Source organism: Typopeltis vanoorti, chromosome 2 (genome assembly GCF_054136105.1).
Source record: "Typopeltis vanoorti isolate ZY-2024b chromosome 2, IOZ_Tvanoo_1.0, whole genome shotgun sequence".
In the NCBI taxonomy this organism is placed as follows: Eukaryota; Metazoa; Arthropoda; class Arachnida; order Uropygi; family Thelyphonidae; genus Typopeltis; species Typopeltis vanoorti.
The window spans coordinates 95,832,943-95,854,185 of record NC_143550.1 but is presented as its reverse complement, the minus strand read 5'-3'; the positions used below and the strand labels follow the sequence as shown (position 1 = coordinate 95,854,185).

The window sequence follows — 21,243 nt, the reverse complement described above, 5'->3', positions numbered from 1 at the left end:
CTTTGATTTCTTTTTCAGTACTCCATTTTCTAAGCTTTCTGATCTTCCATTCTTACGAAAGTCTTCCCATGACTTTTGTTCAGCTACTTTTACTCATAGTTTACTTTGCTTATACAGGTAACCCTCGTATAACGCGGTTTCGATATAACACAGTCTACAAATTGTAATATCCCTTGTTGAACGCGGCACTTATACACGTGGTTTCAATATGAGACGGTCTGCAAACTATAGTAACCCTTCATCTTTTCATATATTTTTATGCAAGACTTAAAAATCAAATTTTATCTTCGATAAATTTGTGCCTGCCCGTATCGCGCATGTGATTATAATTTATAGTTTATATATTATATAAACTATAAATTATTTATAGTTTATATTTATATACTATAAATAAATTATTTATAGTATATAAATATATTTATAGTTTATAAATTATATAGTTTATATAATTTATAGCGAATTTATATTAGAGGAAAATACCCTTTAGCATGCATGTACGTCAATTGTTTATCGTATAAAGTGTTTATTGTTGAAACTTGTCTTCGCTTTCTGCCAGGAAAGCTCATTAAAAATCATAAGTGTGTTAATCTCAAGCTGAGCACTTTATATTTTGGTGAGTTACATACAATATGTAATGCTTTTTTTTTATGTAAAAAAAAATTATTTTTATAGTAATGGCCACTTAGACTGCTTTTTTGCAATATGGTTAAAAACGAAATTAGTGAATTAATTGATGGGGAAATAAATTTAAATGAGGAGGAACTGGTACAATTAATAGATGATGGCGAACCAAATGGCAGGGAAAGTTCTGCCGAAGATTCTGATTGTGATGAATCCATTAAAGAATTCAGTTTAAAGAAATTAGCAGGAGGATCGGACTTAGCAAGAAAGTTATTTTATGGATAATGATCTCTCAATAGAATGCTCCGGAAAATTCCCGAGACAACTGGATATTTGTTTAGCGCCGTATTATGAACTTAATAAAAAAATTACAGTATAGTGGTAAGCACGGTCTTATTACTGACTTCTTGATAACTAAACCAGCCAAAGTATGCAATGAGAATTATACAAATGATGTCCAAGATAATTCAAGTGATGACTACGTCCAGCCACTCGTAAATAAAGAACATCTGCAAAATGTTAGTTTTGAAGAGAGTGATGACGATTAAAATATACACTTTATTTTCTTTTGCCTAAAACATTTATATATTATATGCAATGAAGTTTACGTACAATTTATAATTTTTTATAATTTTATACTATGTATTTGTTTCATAGTTTGTTTTCTTAACTTACATGAATTACCTGAATTAAATAAAAATATATTTTTGTTGGATATGTCATTGTTTATATAATTTAAAAGAAAAACGATTTCGGAACATAACCCTACTTTTTCTATATGATCTGAGTCTCGCATAACACTGCATTTCTGTGGAACCTAACATCCGCGTTATACGAGGATTACCTGTATTTTTCTCTGTATTCTCTTAGGGCGCTACCAACTTATTTTCAGGATTGCTTCTTTAACTTCTTCTGTCCACTGCAGACAAGAATTGAAAAACAAAAACTATATTCTTCCAAAGCTGAATGAATCAATGTTTTCTTCAGTTTGCCACTGAGACTCCAAGGTCTTGTTTGTATAATTTAGTCAACAGTTCTCTTGTAAAAGCTGTTCGACCTTAATTTTTAAAACTTTCTTATAGGTTGTTCTTTTCAATGCAATATTCATTTTTATCCTACTTAAAACTAAGTGATGATCACTTCCAATTTCAAATCCTTTAACTTTTGTCCTGAGCTAGCATAAAGATATTGCTATCAACAATAGCATAATCAGTGCAACTTTTCTTTTTTCTTGTTTTCTCTGCATGATGCAAACTTGTGTGGACATCTTTATATTAAAACATGGTGTTGGTGATGACTATCCTGAGCAGAAATCTAGCAGGTACATGCCATTATTATCAGCCTTGTTGTCCTTTGCTCCAAATTTTTCCAAAACATCTTGGTATGCGTGGTGGGATTCATTTCCTACTTTGCTGTTTAGATCTCCAACAAGATTCTTTTTTATGTCAGCTGTGCATGCTTTAATGATTTGAAAAATTTCTCCACATTTTCCTTAGAACTTTCTGTGGGACCATGGGCAGAAATAAATTTCTTTGTCCATTTCCTCACTCAGAAGTTTTGCCTGCATAACTATTTGAAATTGCCTTCTAATCAAGGAGTTTATCTTCGTGTTTCGTGTTGTCACTACTCCTTCCTTTCCTTGATCATTATTGCCCAAATATAACATCTTGTATTTATTATTTAGTTGAATCTCACCTGTTTTAGTCTTCTTTGTCTCAGTAACACCAGTTACATAAGTCTACATGGTACTTTTTCAGTTTTACTGCATGTTTGATTTCCTTTCCATTGATACTTCTTATGTTGATGGTTCCCTGACTAAAACACTACCGTGCTGCCATATGAAATCTCATGTTCCATGTTTTAAACCAATATAGAGTACAGTTTTGTTGTCTAAGTCTCAAATTGCCAGCCTATACTCATTCGTTCCATACCCGGTAGATAACTACTAAGGACATACCATGTGAAGATGTAGATTTGGACATTAGATCAGAAGCCCTAGTCAGTTCTTCACATTCCTTAAAGGCTATGTGGAAGTCTCCTCTCAGTTATCTTGCTTTGACTCTTAAGCAGTACCATAAAATAATATTAATAAATTCCATTATAAATCTTGTAAACCTAATATTTGCTAATTTTAAGTTTATAGAATATATTATTCTGAATTGATCTAGTTGAAAAAATATTTTCCAAACTATTTTTACTATTCTAGGATCTGCAAAAGGAGAGTAAGCTTAGAGTATCAGGACTTGCTGAACATGTTCATAATCACCATGACAAAAGAGCAGATATATATGCACGTTATGATGAGGCAATCAACAAATTTAAAACTTCCAAAGATCTTGTTGCATTCCAGACAATGCTGAAGAAGCTAAACAATGACCATAAGAATGAGTCTCAGGCAATTTCTGATTTGTTGAACAAATTGAAACATGAAGGCTCGGAATCAGCTGAAAAGGTAGTTACTCAGTTTTGAATGCACTAAAATTAAATTACACAAAATGTAAGAATCCATGGTAGAGCAGCTTAATGTTCAGAAATTAGGTAATCTGTGGTGTGACTATCTTCTGATCTTCACCAGATAACTAGTTCTAGTTATTTTTATCTTATCTGATATGTAATAGGGTAGAAATCAGTAAATACAGTTAGTTTGTGATATCTCTTTCCATATTTGTTTTTATTGGGAGTTTAAATGCATGTTGAATCATTGTGGGGAGGAGGATTACTGTAATTCTGTCATGACTATACAGGATACTTCAATAAGTTTCCAAAAGAACATAATGCAGTTTGTGATTCTGAAACAAAACTAGATGATTCTGACATTTAGTAATCTCTTGTGATGAATTCAAAATTGTTGTCTTAGTTTTCTGTCATATTTAGTTTGTGATATAGGCATTGCCAATTTTCAAATTACAGTATATTTTGTATGTTATCAAGAGTTTAATGTAATTTGAAGGGTGCAAGTATGGTAAATGCTTATGTAAACACAAATATGATAAAGATTAGGCAGCTTAGCATCATATGATCTTGTTGTTTTATACTGATTTGTGTATTATAACTGTGCTGTGGTGCATTATTTTTATATCACTATCAAGTGTTGATAGCTATTAATGGTTTTTGGAGATTTGTTTTTTTTTTTTCATCAAGCATTACTTTTAACTGAAATTAAAAAAAGTTATTTCTTGCATATAAGTGAAATACTGGGATTCGGTGTGTGTGTGTTTTGTGTAACTATAAAACAGGAAATTATGACTGACTGAGGAGTATTCTGGATTCTTCACCATGATATCAGTTGTGGATGGGAAGGATATCAATAGTGCATAGACAGTGTTTAAAAAATACTTAAATGATGCAATATAAGAATGTGTCCCTAGTGTTTGAAGAAAAAATAGAGCAGGGGTGAAATGAATGTGTAATCTTATTAAGACAGATTCGTAAGAAAAGGATGTCAAAGGAGTACCATGTGCATATTGGTGTCCATTATGAAAATTTTAAACAGCAGGGTAGAAGAGTCACAACTGTTGTATGGAAAGCTAAGTATGAGTATGAAAAGAAACTGGCTCTGCAAGCTAAAGATAACTCCAAAGAATTCTCTCATTATGCTGCAAGTAAAAGAAAGAATGAATATGAAAGAATAACTCTACTGAATGCAAATTGTGCAAGGGTGATAGATGCAGATGCATTCATTTCAACAAACAAGTGTCCATTTTGCTAAAAGCTGTCAACTTGGTGTTTGCAACATTGTGCTCACTGCTACCTCTTCACTGAATGAAGAAACTCAGGTATATGAGGAGGTGGTATCAGAGCTGTTGCACAAACTGAATAAGAATTCAATAATAGGGACTGATGGGATATCAGCATGGATGCTAAAAGAGTGTTCAGCTGAACTGGCTATTCCTTTGACTAGGCTGTTTAATATAAGTGTCAGAACAGGGAAGATTCTGCAAGAATGGAAAGAATGTATAGTAATCCAATTTGCACAGGGGTGATGCAAAGACAATATAACCAACTATTGACCAATCAGTATCTCAGGAGTGGTGGTGGTGAAGATTTTGGAAAAGTTGGTTTGGTTTTGCATTCAGAAATGGGTTTACTAAGGGAAGGTCATGTTTTTTGTTTCACATTCTATAATAATATTGCCATTGAGTTAGACAAGGGGAATGGATACACCATGATACGTTTCGATTTAGCTAAGACTTTTCACAGCATGGAAGACTGCTGCTGCATAAATTGGAGAATATTGGTTTAGATCAGTGGTCGATATTGACCCCCCAGGGGTCGATATAACATTGTTAGGGGTCGATTCGGGCTCAGGAGTTGATTGGGGGTCAATAGAAAAATATAAGAAATCATCATACGGGTAATATTTAATTCGGATAACTTGAATTACCTCCATTCTGAATGACAACACAATTAAGAGTGAATCGTGGGAACAGTGACATGAATAGGACCTGTAAGATGGAGCAAGGTCATGAAAATAGTTACGGAGGCCAATCATGTAGGCCAAAATGACGTATTTACCAATAAACGGATGTCCGTGGTTCCCACCCGTGGTACATCCTATATATACCTATAGGAAGGTTGTATTATTATTTTATCTAAATTAAATTTTATATATTATTTATCCCTCCTATCAAATATGTAATGTTAAGAAGGACGTCAAAAATGTATCCCTTTGACGTTAAGCCAATATAATAATATATACTATATTATACATACGATAAACATTGTAACTATAAAATAAACAATCTAAAAACTCACATAAGCATCTTTTTTTGTTTGTCCTGTAATAATTACGTAATAGTAAAATAGAGGGGTTCGAGAAACTCTTGAAGGGGTCGACGGTCAAAGAAGTTTGGCGACCCCTGGTTTAGATTATACAATATTAGCATGAGTAAGAGGATGGCTAACTGACACATATCAAAAAGTGGTATATGGAGGATGTAAGTCTACAAGATTTAAAGCAACTAGTGGTTTACCACAAGGATCGGTCCTTGGTCCATTGTTATTCAATTTGTACATTGACATTGGGAAGGATTTGAGAGGCAACATTCAGCTATTTGTTGATGATGCAAAGATTGGTAAGGAATCAGGAATGCAGCTGATATGCAGTATTTGCAGAATGAGTTGAATAGGTTGGAATTGTGAACATGGGGAAATAGCTATCAGTTCAATATTAGTAAATTAAAGTCATGCACTTTGGTCAGATTAGATATCCAATATCATATTATATTGGTGGGATTATACTAGAAGAAACTGATCACACTATGGATCTTGGAGTTTTAGTAGATAGGAAGTTGAAGTTCAAGGGCCATATAGCAAAGATTGCAAACACAACTCAGAGGATAATGGTAATGCTGAAACAAACTTTGACATGTAAAGATAAAGATATCATTTGGAGACCTAATTTGGACTATTCTGCACAGGTTTGGTCTCCTTGTTCTTTAGTGATTCTGATACAATGGAGAGAGAGTGCAAAGGAGAGTGTTAAAAATGATATTGGGATTGTGAAATACTGATTATGAAAATAGATTGAGTATCTGTAGACCACAGACACTAGCAAACAGGAGAAAGAGGGGTGATATGATTGAAACTTACAAACTTCTGAAAGGGCCATAGAGGATTTCAGTTGATGGAATTTTTCATTTTGTGGAAAGTGGGGAAACGAGGGCATTCTTGGAAGATGAGAATGAATGCCGTCAAGAAATGGGTGAGGGCTAGATTTTTCTCTCATAGTGCTGCATGAATGGAATGGATTGCCATTGGATGTTGTGTGTGAATGAATTGCAATTACAAAATTGCAAAATTCATTCACACTAATTGCAATTAGTGTGAATGAATTGTTAGTCATGTTTTTCATTTTTGTATTTTTCAAAAGCCACAGGTTGTAGTTGTTGAGAAGCACTTTAAAATGAAAGCTATTCCACAGATCTGGCAGATAAAGTGAAAGAGGAAGAGAGAAGCAGGTTTGATGATTTTGCTGTTGATTTGGCATTAACAGGCACATATTAGGAAGCATACATTATTATTTATTATTATTATTATTATTTTGGTAACCTCCATAATTTCAACAGATTCATCGTGGCAGGCCCACTCAACTAGCAACACGTCTATCATAATGAGCTTTGAAGTTATTTACCCTCCTTGCATTCCACTCACTAACAACTCTTCACATAAAAATCTACTCCTCACACCCTTCTTCACCACATCTTTCAGAAAGTAAGTTGATGTTTATAATTAAATTTTTAGTATTCATTACAATTTATAATTGCTATCATTGTTTATAAAACGAGTGCATCTTAATTTTAATTATCACCGTTATTTACACGATCAGCTGCTCACTTTCATCAGATCTAGATATATTTGAATCTTTAGTGACAATGCTTCTGTAATTAAATTAAAACAATTTCATTATTGCTTGTCCTTTTATCATTTTGGAATCATAAGATCACCATGATTTAAAAAAAAAAAAAAAAAACTGAAAATGGATATGACTTATCAAGAATCTACTATTCGCTAACACTACTTCTGGTCTTGACTTGAGAGCGGTTTCCTCACATGCATTGTGAAGGTCTACCTTAATGGAGTCATTCTCGCTCCCATCCAGGGCATTAGAAATGCTGGTTTTTAAAAAACTCTTGGCAATTATTTATGATGAAATCGTGTCCCAAGCTCTCAAAATCAACAGTTCTAAAGATGGTCTCTTCATCTTCTCTGCCGGAGTCAGGTCGTAGCCACTGGCTGCCATCCACTTCATATTGTAAAATTTTCGCACATAGTCCTTGAATAAGTTGTTGACCGATACATCCAAGGGTTGTAGACAAGATGTAAGACCATCAGGAATAACAGCCACGTTGCTCTTCACATCAGAAAGTTGTTTTTCTATTTCAGGTCCTAAGTGTCCATGGAAACTATGGACACTTAGTTTTTTTCTCCCACACGAAGAGAGTCGGGCATCGAAATAAGGCCCCTGGCCAATTGTCCTAAATGTTCTAATTCAATCGCAAACCATTTTAATGTCCATCCACCCTTTTTCCTGAATTCTTATGTGAATTCCAGGTCGAAATTTCCCTTTCAGTCTTCAGCCACATCAGAAAGTTGTTCTACTATTTCAGGTCCTAAGTGTCTGCAGCAGCTATTCCACACGAGGAGAACTGGGCATCAAAATAAGATCCCTGGCCAGTTGTTCCAAACTGTTCTAATCCAATCTTGAACAATTGTAGTGTCCATCCTGAACACTACCTTTTTCCAGAACACTTACATAAATTCAGTGGGAAATTTCTCCCTTTCTGTATTGTTTTCCTTTTGAATACTATGTAAGGAGGCAACTTTCTTCCATCTGCAGTAATTGCAAGCATGATGGTGCATCACTGTTTAAATTTTTTTCATGTGCGAGGTGAACTTTTTAATTTCTTTTTTTCATAAGTAAAATCAGGGGTGTGAGATATAAATGAGGGCGAGTTATATTCGAGTAAATATGGTACACTGATGAAGTGTTCATTTAATAATTCCACTATATTATTTGCTATGGTTATTCTGCTATGTTCACACAATTAGCCTAGTGGCTATGCGCTTCACAACCATATGCCTGGGGAAGGAGTGTCCTAGATTCGATTACCGTCGATGATGTGAGGAGCTTAAGGATCTTCCTCAGCCATAGCAGAGTTAGCCAGTCTTGGATTGTGGACAGCAGGTTCCCCACCCTAGTTTATCTGGGGTTTTTCATCCCACAAGCAGGCAAACTGGACCCGTGAACACACACGGATTAGTCATGAACATCACCCTTAGGGGGATGCAGCATAGGAGTAGCGAACCGGCTGCATTAATACGCCAGTAACCGCTCATCAGGAGGGGCTAAACCCATCCTAGGATAGACAAGAAGGATAGGATATTCTGTTACCATACTATCTACCATTATCAACCTACTATAATTATTTTTCCTCCACATTGCAGAAAAATACCCTTGGATTAGCTTTACCTGACTGGCCAATCTCCTCCCATATTCTTTTTTTTTTTTTTAACCATGTTTTTTACTTTTCCAGCCTGCAGTCTATATTCTTCATGCATCTGTTCACTGTAAACTGTCTTGTACTGCCTTTATTTATGTGATTAATAACTTAACACGTATATAACCAACAGTAATAAACTTTAATGAATTAAAGGTACAAATATTTCGTACTGAAAGTAACAGTTCATCATCAGTGTAGAACAAACAGTTAAAGTAATGGAATACAAAGTACAGAATAGTCGGTGGATTACCAATTAAAATTGCTGCCGCATGCTAGAAAATTACTATTAATAAAATATTATTAAATAATTCTTAAAAACTATTTCATTGGTGGTTACATAAGATAAGAATCTCCCAAACTTTTGGGAGGAGAGAGTTATTTCGATTCAAATTTGCCCAGTGTTAAAGGGCTTCGCAACTTTCTTTGAAAAGTATTCATATTTAAACTTGCATCTGTGGAGAAGACAAGCTTTATCCCACTGGATATTATGTTTAGTGTCAATACTATGTTGTGCTAGACCAGACTTATGAGGTTTCATATATTCGATATAATACTGATGTTCCTTCATTCTTTTTTCCATAGAATGGCCTGTTTGTCCAAAGTATGTTAAATTACATTCACATAGTATCTGGTAAACACCAGCTAATGATAGAAGTGCCAGTTTGTCTTTTGTAGATGGCAACAAGTGAGAAATTTTGTTGATAGGAAGATAGGAAAATATGTGGGAATAACATGATACTTCTTCAAAATTCTGCCAACGAGTTCTGAGATGCCTGAAATATAAGGGATTGGAACTCTGCGGTCTATTGAAGAATTCTGTGGTGTTGGAACATAGGAGTCAATTATCTGCTGAATTTGATTAGAGTTGTAACCATTAGATTCTGTTAACTTTTTTTATAGTGAAAAGTTCTTGTTGTAAGCTTAAGGGATAGGAGCACACTTTATGTGCTCTATTAATTAAAGATTTGATAACACCGATTTTTTGAGAGGTGTGATGAGCAGACTTTTGATGAATGTATCTGCCAGTAAAAGTAGGTTTTCGATAGACACTGGTTGATAAAGTACCAGAGGATGTCCAAGAATGGTAAACTATGCCTTTTCTTTTTCCGTGGTGAACTGAATGCATGAGTGAAGGCTATTTATCTGTTGTAGGAATGTCGTAAGTTCCTCTTCAGCATGTGGCCAAATAGCAAAGACATCATCGACATAATGAAACCAAAGAGAGGGTTGGAGATGAGTGGATGAGAACAAGGTGTCTTCCAGATGATTCAAAAAATAGTTTGCTAGAGGTGGAGACAGAGGGCTACCCATGATAACTTGGGTAGACTTTCAACTTATTTGTAGATCTTGTTTTTCCAGCTGAAATATCCTGAATGTATAACAAATTCAAAAATCTTTGCAATATCTGGAGGGTAATCATCATATAGTAAATTGTCAGTGTCAACTAATGGAATATTGGTAAAGAGGGAAACAATATCAAAACTGATTAGCAAGTCAGGCTCTTTGATTTGAACATCCTTGATTTGTTCAAGAAATTGTGTCGAATTTTAATAGAGCACATAAAGTGTGCTCATTCCCCTTAAGCTTACAACAAGAACTTTTCACTATAAAAAAGTTAATAGAATCTAATGGTTACAACCCTAATCAGATCCAGCAGATAATTGACTCCTATGTTCCAACATCACAGGATTCTTCAACAGACTGCAGAGTTCCAATCCCTTATATTTCAGGTATCTCAGAACTCGTTGGCAGAATTTTGAAGAAGTATCATGTTATTCCCACATATTTTCCTATCTTCCTATCAACAAAATTTCTCACTTGTTGCCATCTACAAAAGACAAACTGGCACTCCTATCATTAGCTGGTGTTTACCAGATACTATGTGAATGTAATTTAACATACTTTGGACAAACAGGCCGTTCTGTGGAAAAAAAGAATGAAGGAACGTCGGTATTATATTGAATACATGAAACCTCATAAGTCTGGTCTAGCACAACAATAGTATTGATACTAAACATAATATCCAGTGGGATAAAACTTGTCTTATCCACAGGTGCAAGTTTAAATGTGAACACCTTTTCAAAGAAAGTTGCGAAGCCCTTTATCATTAGCCGAATTTGAATCGAAATGACCGTCTCTCTCTCTCTCTGTCTCTCTCCAAAAAGTTTGGGAGATTCTTAACTTATGTAACCATTAATGAAATAGTTTTTAAGAATTATTTAATAATATTTTATTAATAGTAATTTTCTGGCACTTGGCAACAATTTTAATTGTAATCCACCGACTGTTCTGTACTTCGTATTCCATTCCTTTAACTATTTGTTCTACACTGATGATGTACTGTTACTTCCAGTACGAAATATTTGTACCTTTAATTCATTAAAATTTATTACTGTTGATTATATAAGTGTTAAGTTATTAATTTTAATTATGTTACAGGTTAATCATCATCATCATCATCAAATTCCTGCCATGTACCCTCAAGGGGTGTACAGGATATGATAGTACTACATGAAAAAAATTACATCATTACTAACTTCCTGTCTACAATTTTCCTCCAAATCAGTCTGTTACTTGTCAAGACTCCAACATTATCAGATCTTATATTTCTATCGTCTAAGGCACTTTGTACCGTATCAATCCACCTATATCTTGGTCTTCCTCTGGGTCGTTTTCCTGCCAACCTGGCAGAGAACACTTGTTTTGCTAATCTTTCCTCTCCCATTCTATTTAAGTGACCATACCATCTGAGATTAGCTCTGCTAATGCATTCCTGGATGCTGACAATGTCAAGTTCTTTCCTAATATCCTCATTTTTAATATGATATTGCCATTGATGCCATCTGTTCACGCCTCTAATCTTTCTCAGGACTCTCATATCTGCGGTCTCTAGTCTTTGGTCAAGTGTTTTACTTCTGACCCAGCTCTCAGATCCATAAGTTAAAATTGGTTTGAACACAGTCTTGTATACAGCTAATTTAGTGTCCCGACTAATTTCTTTCTTATTCCATATGAATTTATTCAATTGACTTCCCACGATACCAGCTTTGCTAATTCTGTTGTCTATTTCTATATTTAGTTTACCATCTTCAGTAAAAATTGTGCCTAAGTAGCTGAAATGTTTTACTTGTTCCACAGGTTCTCCATTCACAACACAGTTGACATTTTCAATGATTCTGCCTATTTTCATTGTCTTTGTCTTTTTATTGCTGACCTTCATACCATAACTATTACAACAGCTATTCAATTTAGTCAGAGAATCTTGCAGACTTGTAGCGGATTTATTTAGAAGTATAACATCATCCGCATAAAGCAAAGAGCTGACATTAACATCTCCAATTTTGATATCAGGTTTAATACCACATTCCTTCATAATGTGATCCATATAGATAATGAATAACAGAGGGGATAATGTACATCCTTGTCTCACACCAGATTTAACATTAAACCATCTTCCTGTACTTCCTTCAATTCTAACTGCTGACTTACAACTCAAATAAAGACTAAGTATTGCTTGATATAATGCCCCATTGACACCATATAACTGCAGCGTATTGAATAGCTTCTCTCTTGGCACCTTGTCATATACCTTTTCCAAATCGACAAAACTTAAATACAGATCTTTGTTATATTCCCATGCTTTCTCGACTATTTGTCGTAAAGTGAAGATCTGATCCTGACAGCCTCTATTTGGCCTGAATCCAGCTTGTTCTTCACCAAGCTTTTCTTCCACAATTCTTCTCAACCGTTTCTCAAGTATACTTGCATAGATCTTGCCAGGAACACTCAGTAGGGAAATACCTCTGTAATTCTCACATTCAGTTTTATTTCCCTTTTTATATATGGGTACTATGAGAGCTCTACTCCAATCATCGGGAATTCGTCCCTCTGTCCAGGCTTTCTGAACTATGCAGTGCAGCCACTGTAAGACTTATACCACCATACTTCAGCATTTCTGGTCGAATATCATCTACTCCTGCTGCCTTTCCACATTTCAAGCCTTTGATGGCTTTTTCTACTTCAAGTATGGATATGTATTCCTGACTGCATGCCTGGTCAGTGTTTTTTATCACTGTGCTGTCATCACTGCTTCTTTCATTTAGCAGTTTTTCAAAGTAATTACTCCATACTTCAAGGATATCTTTTTCTCCTGTTTTCATTTCACCTTTATCATCTCTAATTCCTTTTACAGCACTCTTTCCTCCATTCCTAAGCTTCTTCAACAACCTCCAGAATATTTTGCCACCTTCTTGATATTTATTTTCTATATTCTTGCTAAAGTCCTCCCTTGGGACCAAAGTCCTTCAATAACATAGTCTCATTGACTATGTTATTGAACAATAACATAGTCAATGAGACTTTTCTTATTCCTAGCCTCTTCTCTCCATGTGAATTTGTGCACATTTTTATGTTGGAACATGGTGTTAGTAATAACCAGTCCATGTCCTGAGCAGAAATCCAACAGATATTTGCCATTATTATTAGCTTTGCTCTTTTCTCCAAATTTTCCCAAAATATTTTTGTATGTCTCACAATCATTTCCTACTCTACTATTTAGATCCCCAACAAGGACCAACTTTTCCTTTTTCATTGTGTCAGTTGCTTTTTCTAAAGCTTCAAAAAATTCCTCCACTTCTACCTTAGTAGAACCTTCTGTGGGACCATAGGCACAAATAAGTCTCATTGTCCAGTTCCCCATTCTCATATTTGCCCACATTACTCTACTTGAGACTGACTGCCATTCAAGAAGATTAGCCTCGTATTTTGTGTTGAATACTATGGCTACTCCTTCTTTTCCTTGATTGTCATTGCCTGAATATAACATTTTGTATTTATTGCTCAGAAAGATCTCACCAGTTTTGGTCTTTTTTGTTTCTGTTACCCCTATTATGTCGATCTGGTACTTATCTAATTCCTCAGCTAGCTCCATTTCTTTGCCATTCAGGCTTCTTACGTTGATAGTACCGATCTTTAACTCTGGTGATGTTGAGTTGGGGTTTGTTTTCAGATTTGTTCCAGTAGCTGACTTTTCGCTGTTCGCCCTGGTTCCCTGGCGAAAACAACGGGGGCCTTGTTTAACCGGGCGACGCCCCAGCCAGCATGAAATTTTGTCATGTTGTACCATCATTTTTTATTTTGGTTTAACCAATAAGAATACAATTTGGTCGGCTAAATCCCAAATTCCCAGCCCATCCTCGTTCGTTCAGTATCAAAGTAGATACCCAACAGGGTGCACCACGAGAAGGTGAGGATTGGACATTAGGTCAGAAGCCCTGGTCGGTTCTCCACATTCCTTTAAAGGATATGTGGAGGTCTCCTCTCAGTTATATAGCTTTGACCTTTTACAGGTTAAACATTTGCTTTATTTATGTGCTCTTTTAGTATTCAGTATTGCATTGCTTGTGTTATATACCACTTTATAATTTTCCAGCACTGTCAACATCTTTTCTACACAAATTATCAACCCAATGCTAGTTTGACTATGGTGCTTCTCATAATCACCCACCATATAGTTCCACATATAGACCTTGATAACTTTTTCTTGTTTGACTACCTTCTAAACCACTACCTCATGATTACTTTCACCATCACGTGGCAGCATTGATGCTTCATTCACAACTACATTCTATGAAGATATCGCTAAATCTAACACCAATAAACTTCATGTTGCATCCATCATATGCTACTTCAGGTAGTTATTCCATAGAAACTCAACAAATTCACCCCTCTTTGTTACCATACATTATCTCTTCTTTCTAATCCATATTCCTATAATTAAAATCTCCCATTAGAATAAGCTTCCTTTTACTTGCCTAACTAATTTGTCTAAACATTTCACAATCAGTACTCTCCACATTTCCTGGCCTATAACAGCATCCTGTTAGATATACTAATCTATTCTATTGGTCTCAGTTTCACACCAAACATCACTCAGTTTCACTTCACTTCACTCATACTATTTTCCACTTCAACTCTTGAAGGGCACAGTTCCACTGCTGTCATTAACAATACTTTCTATCCTTTTGAAAAATTTTGTATCCCACCATTTCAAGCCCTGAAAGTATATCATCCTCAGTTAATCAAGTTTCATTTATGCCAGTTGTCTTTGGTTGTACTGATTTGATCATTGCTATAAACGCAACCCCTTTATTTTGGATACTCCATACATTAGTATACAAAGATAACAATTCTCCACTCTTTGAGGCCATCCCATCAACACAATCGTTCTTTACTCTCTCTCGCTCTCTCTCTCTACTGTAGTACACTTCTTTCTTTGTTCTGACCATCCCTGTTTTCCTAATCCTGACTGATTTTCATTCATATTCTTATCATTCCCACCGTTTTACATTGCATCACTCTGCGCTCTGTAATGACTTCCTCACCTTTTATCCATCCTCTTTCTGTCCTTCTACAACCTACTTCTCAACCTCTCTCTCTGACTCTTAGCAATACTAATTTTGTATGAACCCTGTGTACTCTTAAACAACAACTGATCCAAATGAACACTCCAAAAACAACAACTTAAACAACAGTTGCTCCAAATGAATGAATGCTCCAAAAACATATATGTCAGAAGTTTTGTCCAGTGGCCTTTGCAAGGGACCAGAAGGCACAACAGATTTAAAAGTTTTGAAGTGAGAGTTTAAGAGTGTTTTGCAGATATTATGAGCATTAGGTGAGAATGAAGATGAAGATTTTATCTCAAAACACTTGTGGTATACTAAGTGTTTTGAGATAAACTAAGTGTTTAACTCTTTTTTTTAACTGGCTTGGCATACTCATTGGAAAATCAAGACTTGAATGGGATTGGGAAGGGAGTCCTTTATTCTAGTGATATTTTTAATTATATCAAAATAAGCAGTGGATCAGAGAAGTGTAAGTTCCAGAGATCATTCCACTGCTAACATGTTTCATCTATATAGTTGTAACTGGAACAACAACTTTCATTGGGATATTTTGCTCTTACACCTTGCCAATGTGTCATTGACCCCCCCCCCCTTCCCATTTATTTTCTGCTGTTTTATATATCATCCTTGGGAAGGTGGGGGGGGGGAATACCACATGTGATAGTCCAATGCAATATTACATGACAGTTTCTTATCAAAATGTTCATCTAAATTGTTTATTTGTAGGAGCTGATAAAATGAGATACTTCTAACTACATCAGTCCTATACTTGGTCCTGTGGGCTACTTTCATCTTCATTCTATTTAAGAGAATGCCATCTTAGATTAACTTTGTGTATACACACTTGTGAACATTAATAATAATAATATCAAGATTCTTTTCTGATCCCTTCATTTTATATCAGGGAGGATATTAGGAAAGAACTTGCCATTGTCAGCATTCAGGAATGTTACTACCTTACATACTACCTGAGATTAGTAGAGCTAATCTCAGGTAGTATGATTACTTTAATAGAATGGGAGAGGAAAGATAAACAAAACAAGTCTTCTTTGCCAGGTTGGCAGGAAAAAGACCCAGAGATAGAACAAGATATAGATGGATTGATACAGCAAAAAATGCCTTAAAAGACAGAAATATAAGATCTGATAATGCTGAAGTATTGACAAATAACAGATTAATTTGGAGGAAATTTGTTGATTGGAAGTTAGTGAAGACGTAATTTTTCATGTAGTGCTATCATAATTATCCTGTACACCCTCTGAGGGTGCATATTAAGAATTTGATGATGTTGATGTGTATGGTGGTGATTTCAGATAATGTGAATGAATTTGAAGAAAAGTGTTACAGCTTGTGTAGGTGATAGCATCCACTCAATGAGTCCCTGACTCCCTGAAGATCTCTCTCTCTTAATAATAATAATAAAGAACCAAGCTTAATGTTTACTATTTGAATATTACGTTATCACTATCCTTAATAATATACTTTATATAGTGTCATTTAGCTTAACGTTTCTTTCTATTATTCTGTATGAGTACATGCTAATTTGCTATTCAGAAATTATTTTTTATATTTGTTTTGTCTTTTCATGGACTGCTTTTTTATTTCTAATGCCCATCAGGGAGTTTTCATTTTTCATATTTTACCATTTATTCTAAGATTTGGTTCATGTTTTCAATATCTTTCACTATTTCTTCAGTAGCTGCCTGTCTGAATTGAATGAATGAAAATTGTTTGGCTTTGTTCCTTGCAGGATACTCCTTTTTTATCCTCGTCACTAGGTATTCACTTTTTATTTCAAATCCTCTCGATAATGTAATTAGTTAATCATTTTCTTGATTTGTGGGTAATTTCTTCATGGGAATTAATGCATATTTTTTTGCTAGAACATTGTGTTAGTAAACATCCTTACTATCATAAAAAAAAATAATAAACTAGATGGCACTTAGCATTATTAGTCCTGTCGTTTTCTTCATATTTTCCCAAAATGTCAACAAAAGGAAAAAAATATTTTCATTTTTTTCATTCTAATCCATTCCCTATTTCATTGTTTTTTACCCAGTATCATCAGAACACAGCGATAACTGTGACAGGTACATAACACTAAACTAAGTAATTGTAGAAACAATTTAAATTGTAACTGACACCTAATGATCTCGCATACCATTCTCCATGGTTCGGATAACTACAGAGTTAATTTAGAGAAGTTGACCGTTAGGTCTTAAAATGCCCATCATTAATTTACTAAACGTCTCCCAGATGTTTAGTAAATTAATGCAACTATACCAAAAATAGCCTTCAGACCTGTAATGAGTTCTGTGCAATATACATATTTTTCTTCATCTGATTCTATGTGAAGAAGTATCCAGAGCATACAGATTATCTTGGATGTATTTGAATGATAAATACCAGGTTTTAACTTGTAGACATTTTTTTTTTTTTAATTTATACTAGATGTATTTCCTCTGCTGTCTATAGGCTAACATCATTATTGGGAGGTTACTTAAGTAAAAACCAACAACAGTTAAATCTGTAAGTTGAAAAGACTGGAATGACATTTTAATCATGAATATCATTAGGCATGTTAATTTTTCTAACGAAAAAAAAAAGCCAATGTTCTCTGCAAATATTGATCTCCAGACTGCTTTCAAACCTTTCGTTCATCTAGTTACCTTCATAAGTTCCTCCTAAAGATCAGCTACATCCTCGAGTGTATAAAGTTCCATGTACCTGCAGTTTAGCCTACTTTGGATAGACTGGTAGATCAGTAAACATCTGTCTTGAACACAAAAATTACATCCAAGATTATCTGAATGGCAAGTTGGGATTGGCAGACCATGCTCTGAATACTCCTTCACGTAGGATCAGATGAAGAAAAACATCTACATTACATAAGTCATTACAGGTCTGAAAGGCTATTCCTTGAAATCAGCATCAACTCTGAAGCATTCTCTCAATCTCAACAAGTATGGTTGCATTAATTTACCAAAGATTTGAGAGACTGTCATTTTAAGGCTTAATAATTAAGCTGACATCTCTAAATTAACTTTGTAGTTATCTGAGCCATAGAGAGAGCACTATATAAGGACATTAGGTGTTGTTACAATTTAAATTTTTACCAATTACTTAGTTTAGTGCCGTGTGCCTGTGGCAAGTAAAAAACCAGCAAAATATTAGAAGAAGAAAAAAAAAACGGCTAACGCCCTTTTATTCCCGTATAAGGGAGTAGGCGAGGCCCTATCTAACAGCAGAATATTAGTGAGTTTAATAAATGTATTTTTTTCCTCTTTGTGTTTAGTATTGAATACTATAGCTATTCATTCAGCTACACTTATATAATATATATATATATAAAACACCAAGGCTAATTAGGTTTTTTCCTTCCCTGTTTATATAGGTTGGAGAGCTACAGCGTCATGATAAATCTCTTAAGGATCAGATTCAGCAACAGACAACCTTGGTTGAAAAGCTAATTTCCAATAAGATGAGCAAACAACAGTATATTGATTCTGAAGGAGCTATTGTTAAAAGAAAAGAAGAAATTGCTGAAAAAATGCAGACACTTCTGAGCACACTTTAGGTGATTAATCACAAATGTTTCCCTTTCTTCTTCATACATGATGATGGGACATTTGTTTAGTTGTCTCATATGGTGCACTTGATTTTTATATATATGTTTCCCCAAAGTATTGTTTGTATATTATGGGAACAGAATAAATTAAATTTTCAATTTGTTTCAATGTCATCATCTTTTGATTAGTATTAAAAAAAAAAAAAAATAACATTCACTCAGCTTTCTGGATGTTGCATTGTAGTGTAACAAGTTCATGGGTTGATGGGTCATTGACATTTACCAGGTAAATATATCAGTTATTGACTTTCCAATAGCATATCTGTGAACATACGTTTGCCATGCATCTCTTATAAAAAAAAGAATGATAAGTTATTCTAAGAATTAACAGTTGGACATTTTTAACAGGACACTTTTTCTATCAACACAGTAATTCCCATTATTTAATTCTATAAATAAATAAATCCATTCCCTTTTCATCCCCAAAGGGAATAGTCATCTGGTCCCCACTGCTCGAACAATGGCATGGGACATTAATTGAAAGACGGTATTTTCTAACTTTAACTAGTATTTATTTATGCAAGGGTGTGATTATCAAAATATTTAACCAGTACAGTAATATAAATTAAGCCATAAATTAAAAATTAAAAAAAATTTCCTCTTATTATCTAAACTAAATTATCTGTTATAAAACTGCTTACTAAGTGATATAAGTGGTAATGCAAATTATTCTAATAACTTTCAGATAATTTGTTGACTTTTAGATATTGTGAAAGTGATCTTTTGTTTGGTGTGGCTATGCTAAATGATGCCCTTTCTGAGCCATTATTTGAAATAAGGAGCTGCATCAAGCTCTTCCAGTGAATTCCCTATTGAACTGATTCATTAAGTATCTTGTATTCTCAATAAGTAAAGAATTTCTCATTTCTCTCTTAACACCTGCAATATTGTTCATGGTGCTGAATCCTCTCTCAGCTCCTGCTGAACTAACATTAGTTGCATTCAGAATTTTTTCTTATAACATTATCCATGCTTTTTATATATTCAGTATCTCAAATATCAATGTCATGAAAATTGTTTATTGGAATGTCATTAATTAGTCTGCTTAATTCTATTAATTGTTGTTCACCTTCAATCTACAGAGCTTCTCACATACCATTTGGCCAAGTTTTAGAATTCAGTAAATTGAAAGAACTTAAAAGTTCATTATGTTTTTCGCTTTTGTCATCAAGCAAAAGTATTTTCATACAACTTATTAGACAATCTAATAGTTTTACTCTTGGATATTCACTTTTACCAATGAACAGCCTATAGTGCTAGAGTTGCATTTACAACTCCAGCATTGCTGGATGCCCATCAAGATTCAAATATTCTTCCAGATTTCATTGTTTCAGTTCCCAGCTCTTCAGATATATTATTGCTCTCTGATATTTATTTGATGTGTGGTATTAAATATAAACTGTATTGAGAAAGATTTAAACTGATTTACTTGATTTACCTTTTTTATTTCATTATCCAGAGATAATTGAATACAGTGACTTGTTAAATTAAAACATCTGAACATTTTTCTGTAATTTTGGCTAAAACTCCAGGCTTTCTCCGTAGCTTTCTCCATCATACTGGCACCATCTGTACAAAATCCAATAAGATTATGTAAATATTTCTCATTGAAACCATATCTCAACAGTAAAGTTTAATGAATTATCTCAGATATTATTTTATTTGATTTAATTTTCATTTCTATTTTATTTTTTTATTTTTTTTTTTAAGTTTTGTTAAATATTTAATGTCTGAATATGTTCATTTATTTTAACATACAGTAAATAGTATTTAAAAATTCTAATGTGATGTTCTAAATGTTGTGTGCTTGACCAATGCATTTTCATAAAATATTTCTTTTGGAAGTTTTATTATTTCAAGGGTATTTATTAATAACAAACTATTGGATTTGATCATTTCACTAGATGTCATTATAAATGGGTGGTGTCAAATCTTTCACCAGTTGGTGAGAGTGATCATGAGGTGATCACTTGCAGGGTGTCCAGCCATATAAGGACTTGTTAGAAAGGGATATATGTGGAGACAGCTTGCAGCAATAACTTTGGAATGAGGAACTGGATAGAAAATATTATCAATGCTCTGCTTGGGCCCTACTCAAGAACTGTCTAGTAGAGGCAATATCAGAATGCATTCCAAAGGCCAAGAGATTAATAGAGCAGGTGTGAAAATGGATGAATCAAGAGGTAAAATATGCAGTCTGGAAGAAGGTATTATGGAAGAAGCACAAGAGGAGTAGTAACAACCAGTTATATGAGTAGTACAAAAAACAGGCAAGGAAGGTGACTCACTTGATAAGGGGAGCAGATGTGTAGTATCAATAGCAATTAGCTAATGAGACTAAAAACAAATCCCTAGGAAGAAGAAAGAATGATTAGGAATGATATGGAAGGATAATAATGATTAGTGAAAATAGCAGAGTGGAATGATAACTGCTGCAGAGGATATAGCTGAAGTATTTAATGAGCACATGAAGGTGTTTCATTCTTGTGAATATGACATCATGCAATGGGAAGGAAGGTTGAGGAACTGTTAGTAAGTGAGCAGGAGGTATGTTGCTGATGTTACACCACATTTTGATGGAATG

At 34.3% G+C, this 21,243-nt stretch overlaps 1 protein-coding gene across 1 annotated transcript in view; it reads left to right on the top strand.

Moving 5' to 3' along the window:
* LOC150109273 (dolichyl-diphosphooligosaccharide--protein glycosyltransferase subunit 1) overlaps positions 1 to 18,763 on the top strand; it is a 156,357-nt gene extending 137,594 nt beyond the window's left edge. Inside the window, exons 9-10 of the mRNA XM_090406891.1 lie at positions 2,828 to 3,073; positions 18,426 to 18,763. Coding sequence (XP_090263017.1) covers positions 2,828 to 3,073; positions 18,426 to 18,608 — 429 coding nt within the window. The 3' untranslated portion in view covers positions 18,609 to 18,763. The remainder of the gene's footprint in view (positions 1 to 2,827; positions 3,074 to 18,425) is intronic.
* Positions 18,764 to 21,243: the final 2,480 nt, after the last annotated feature.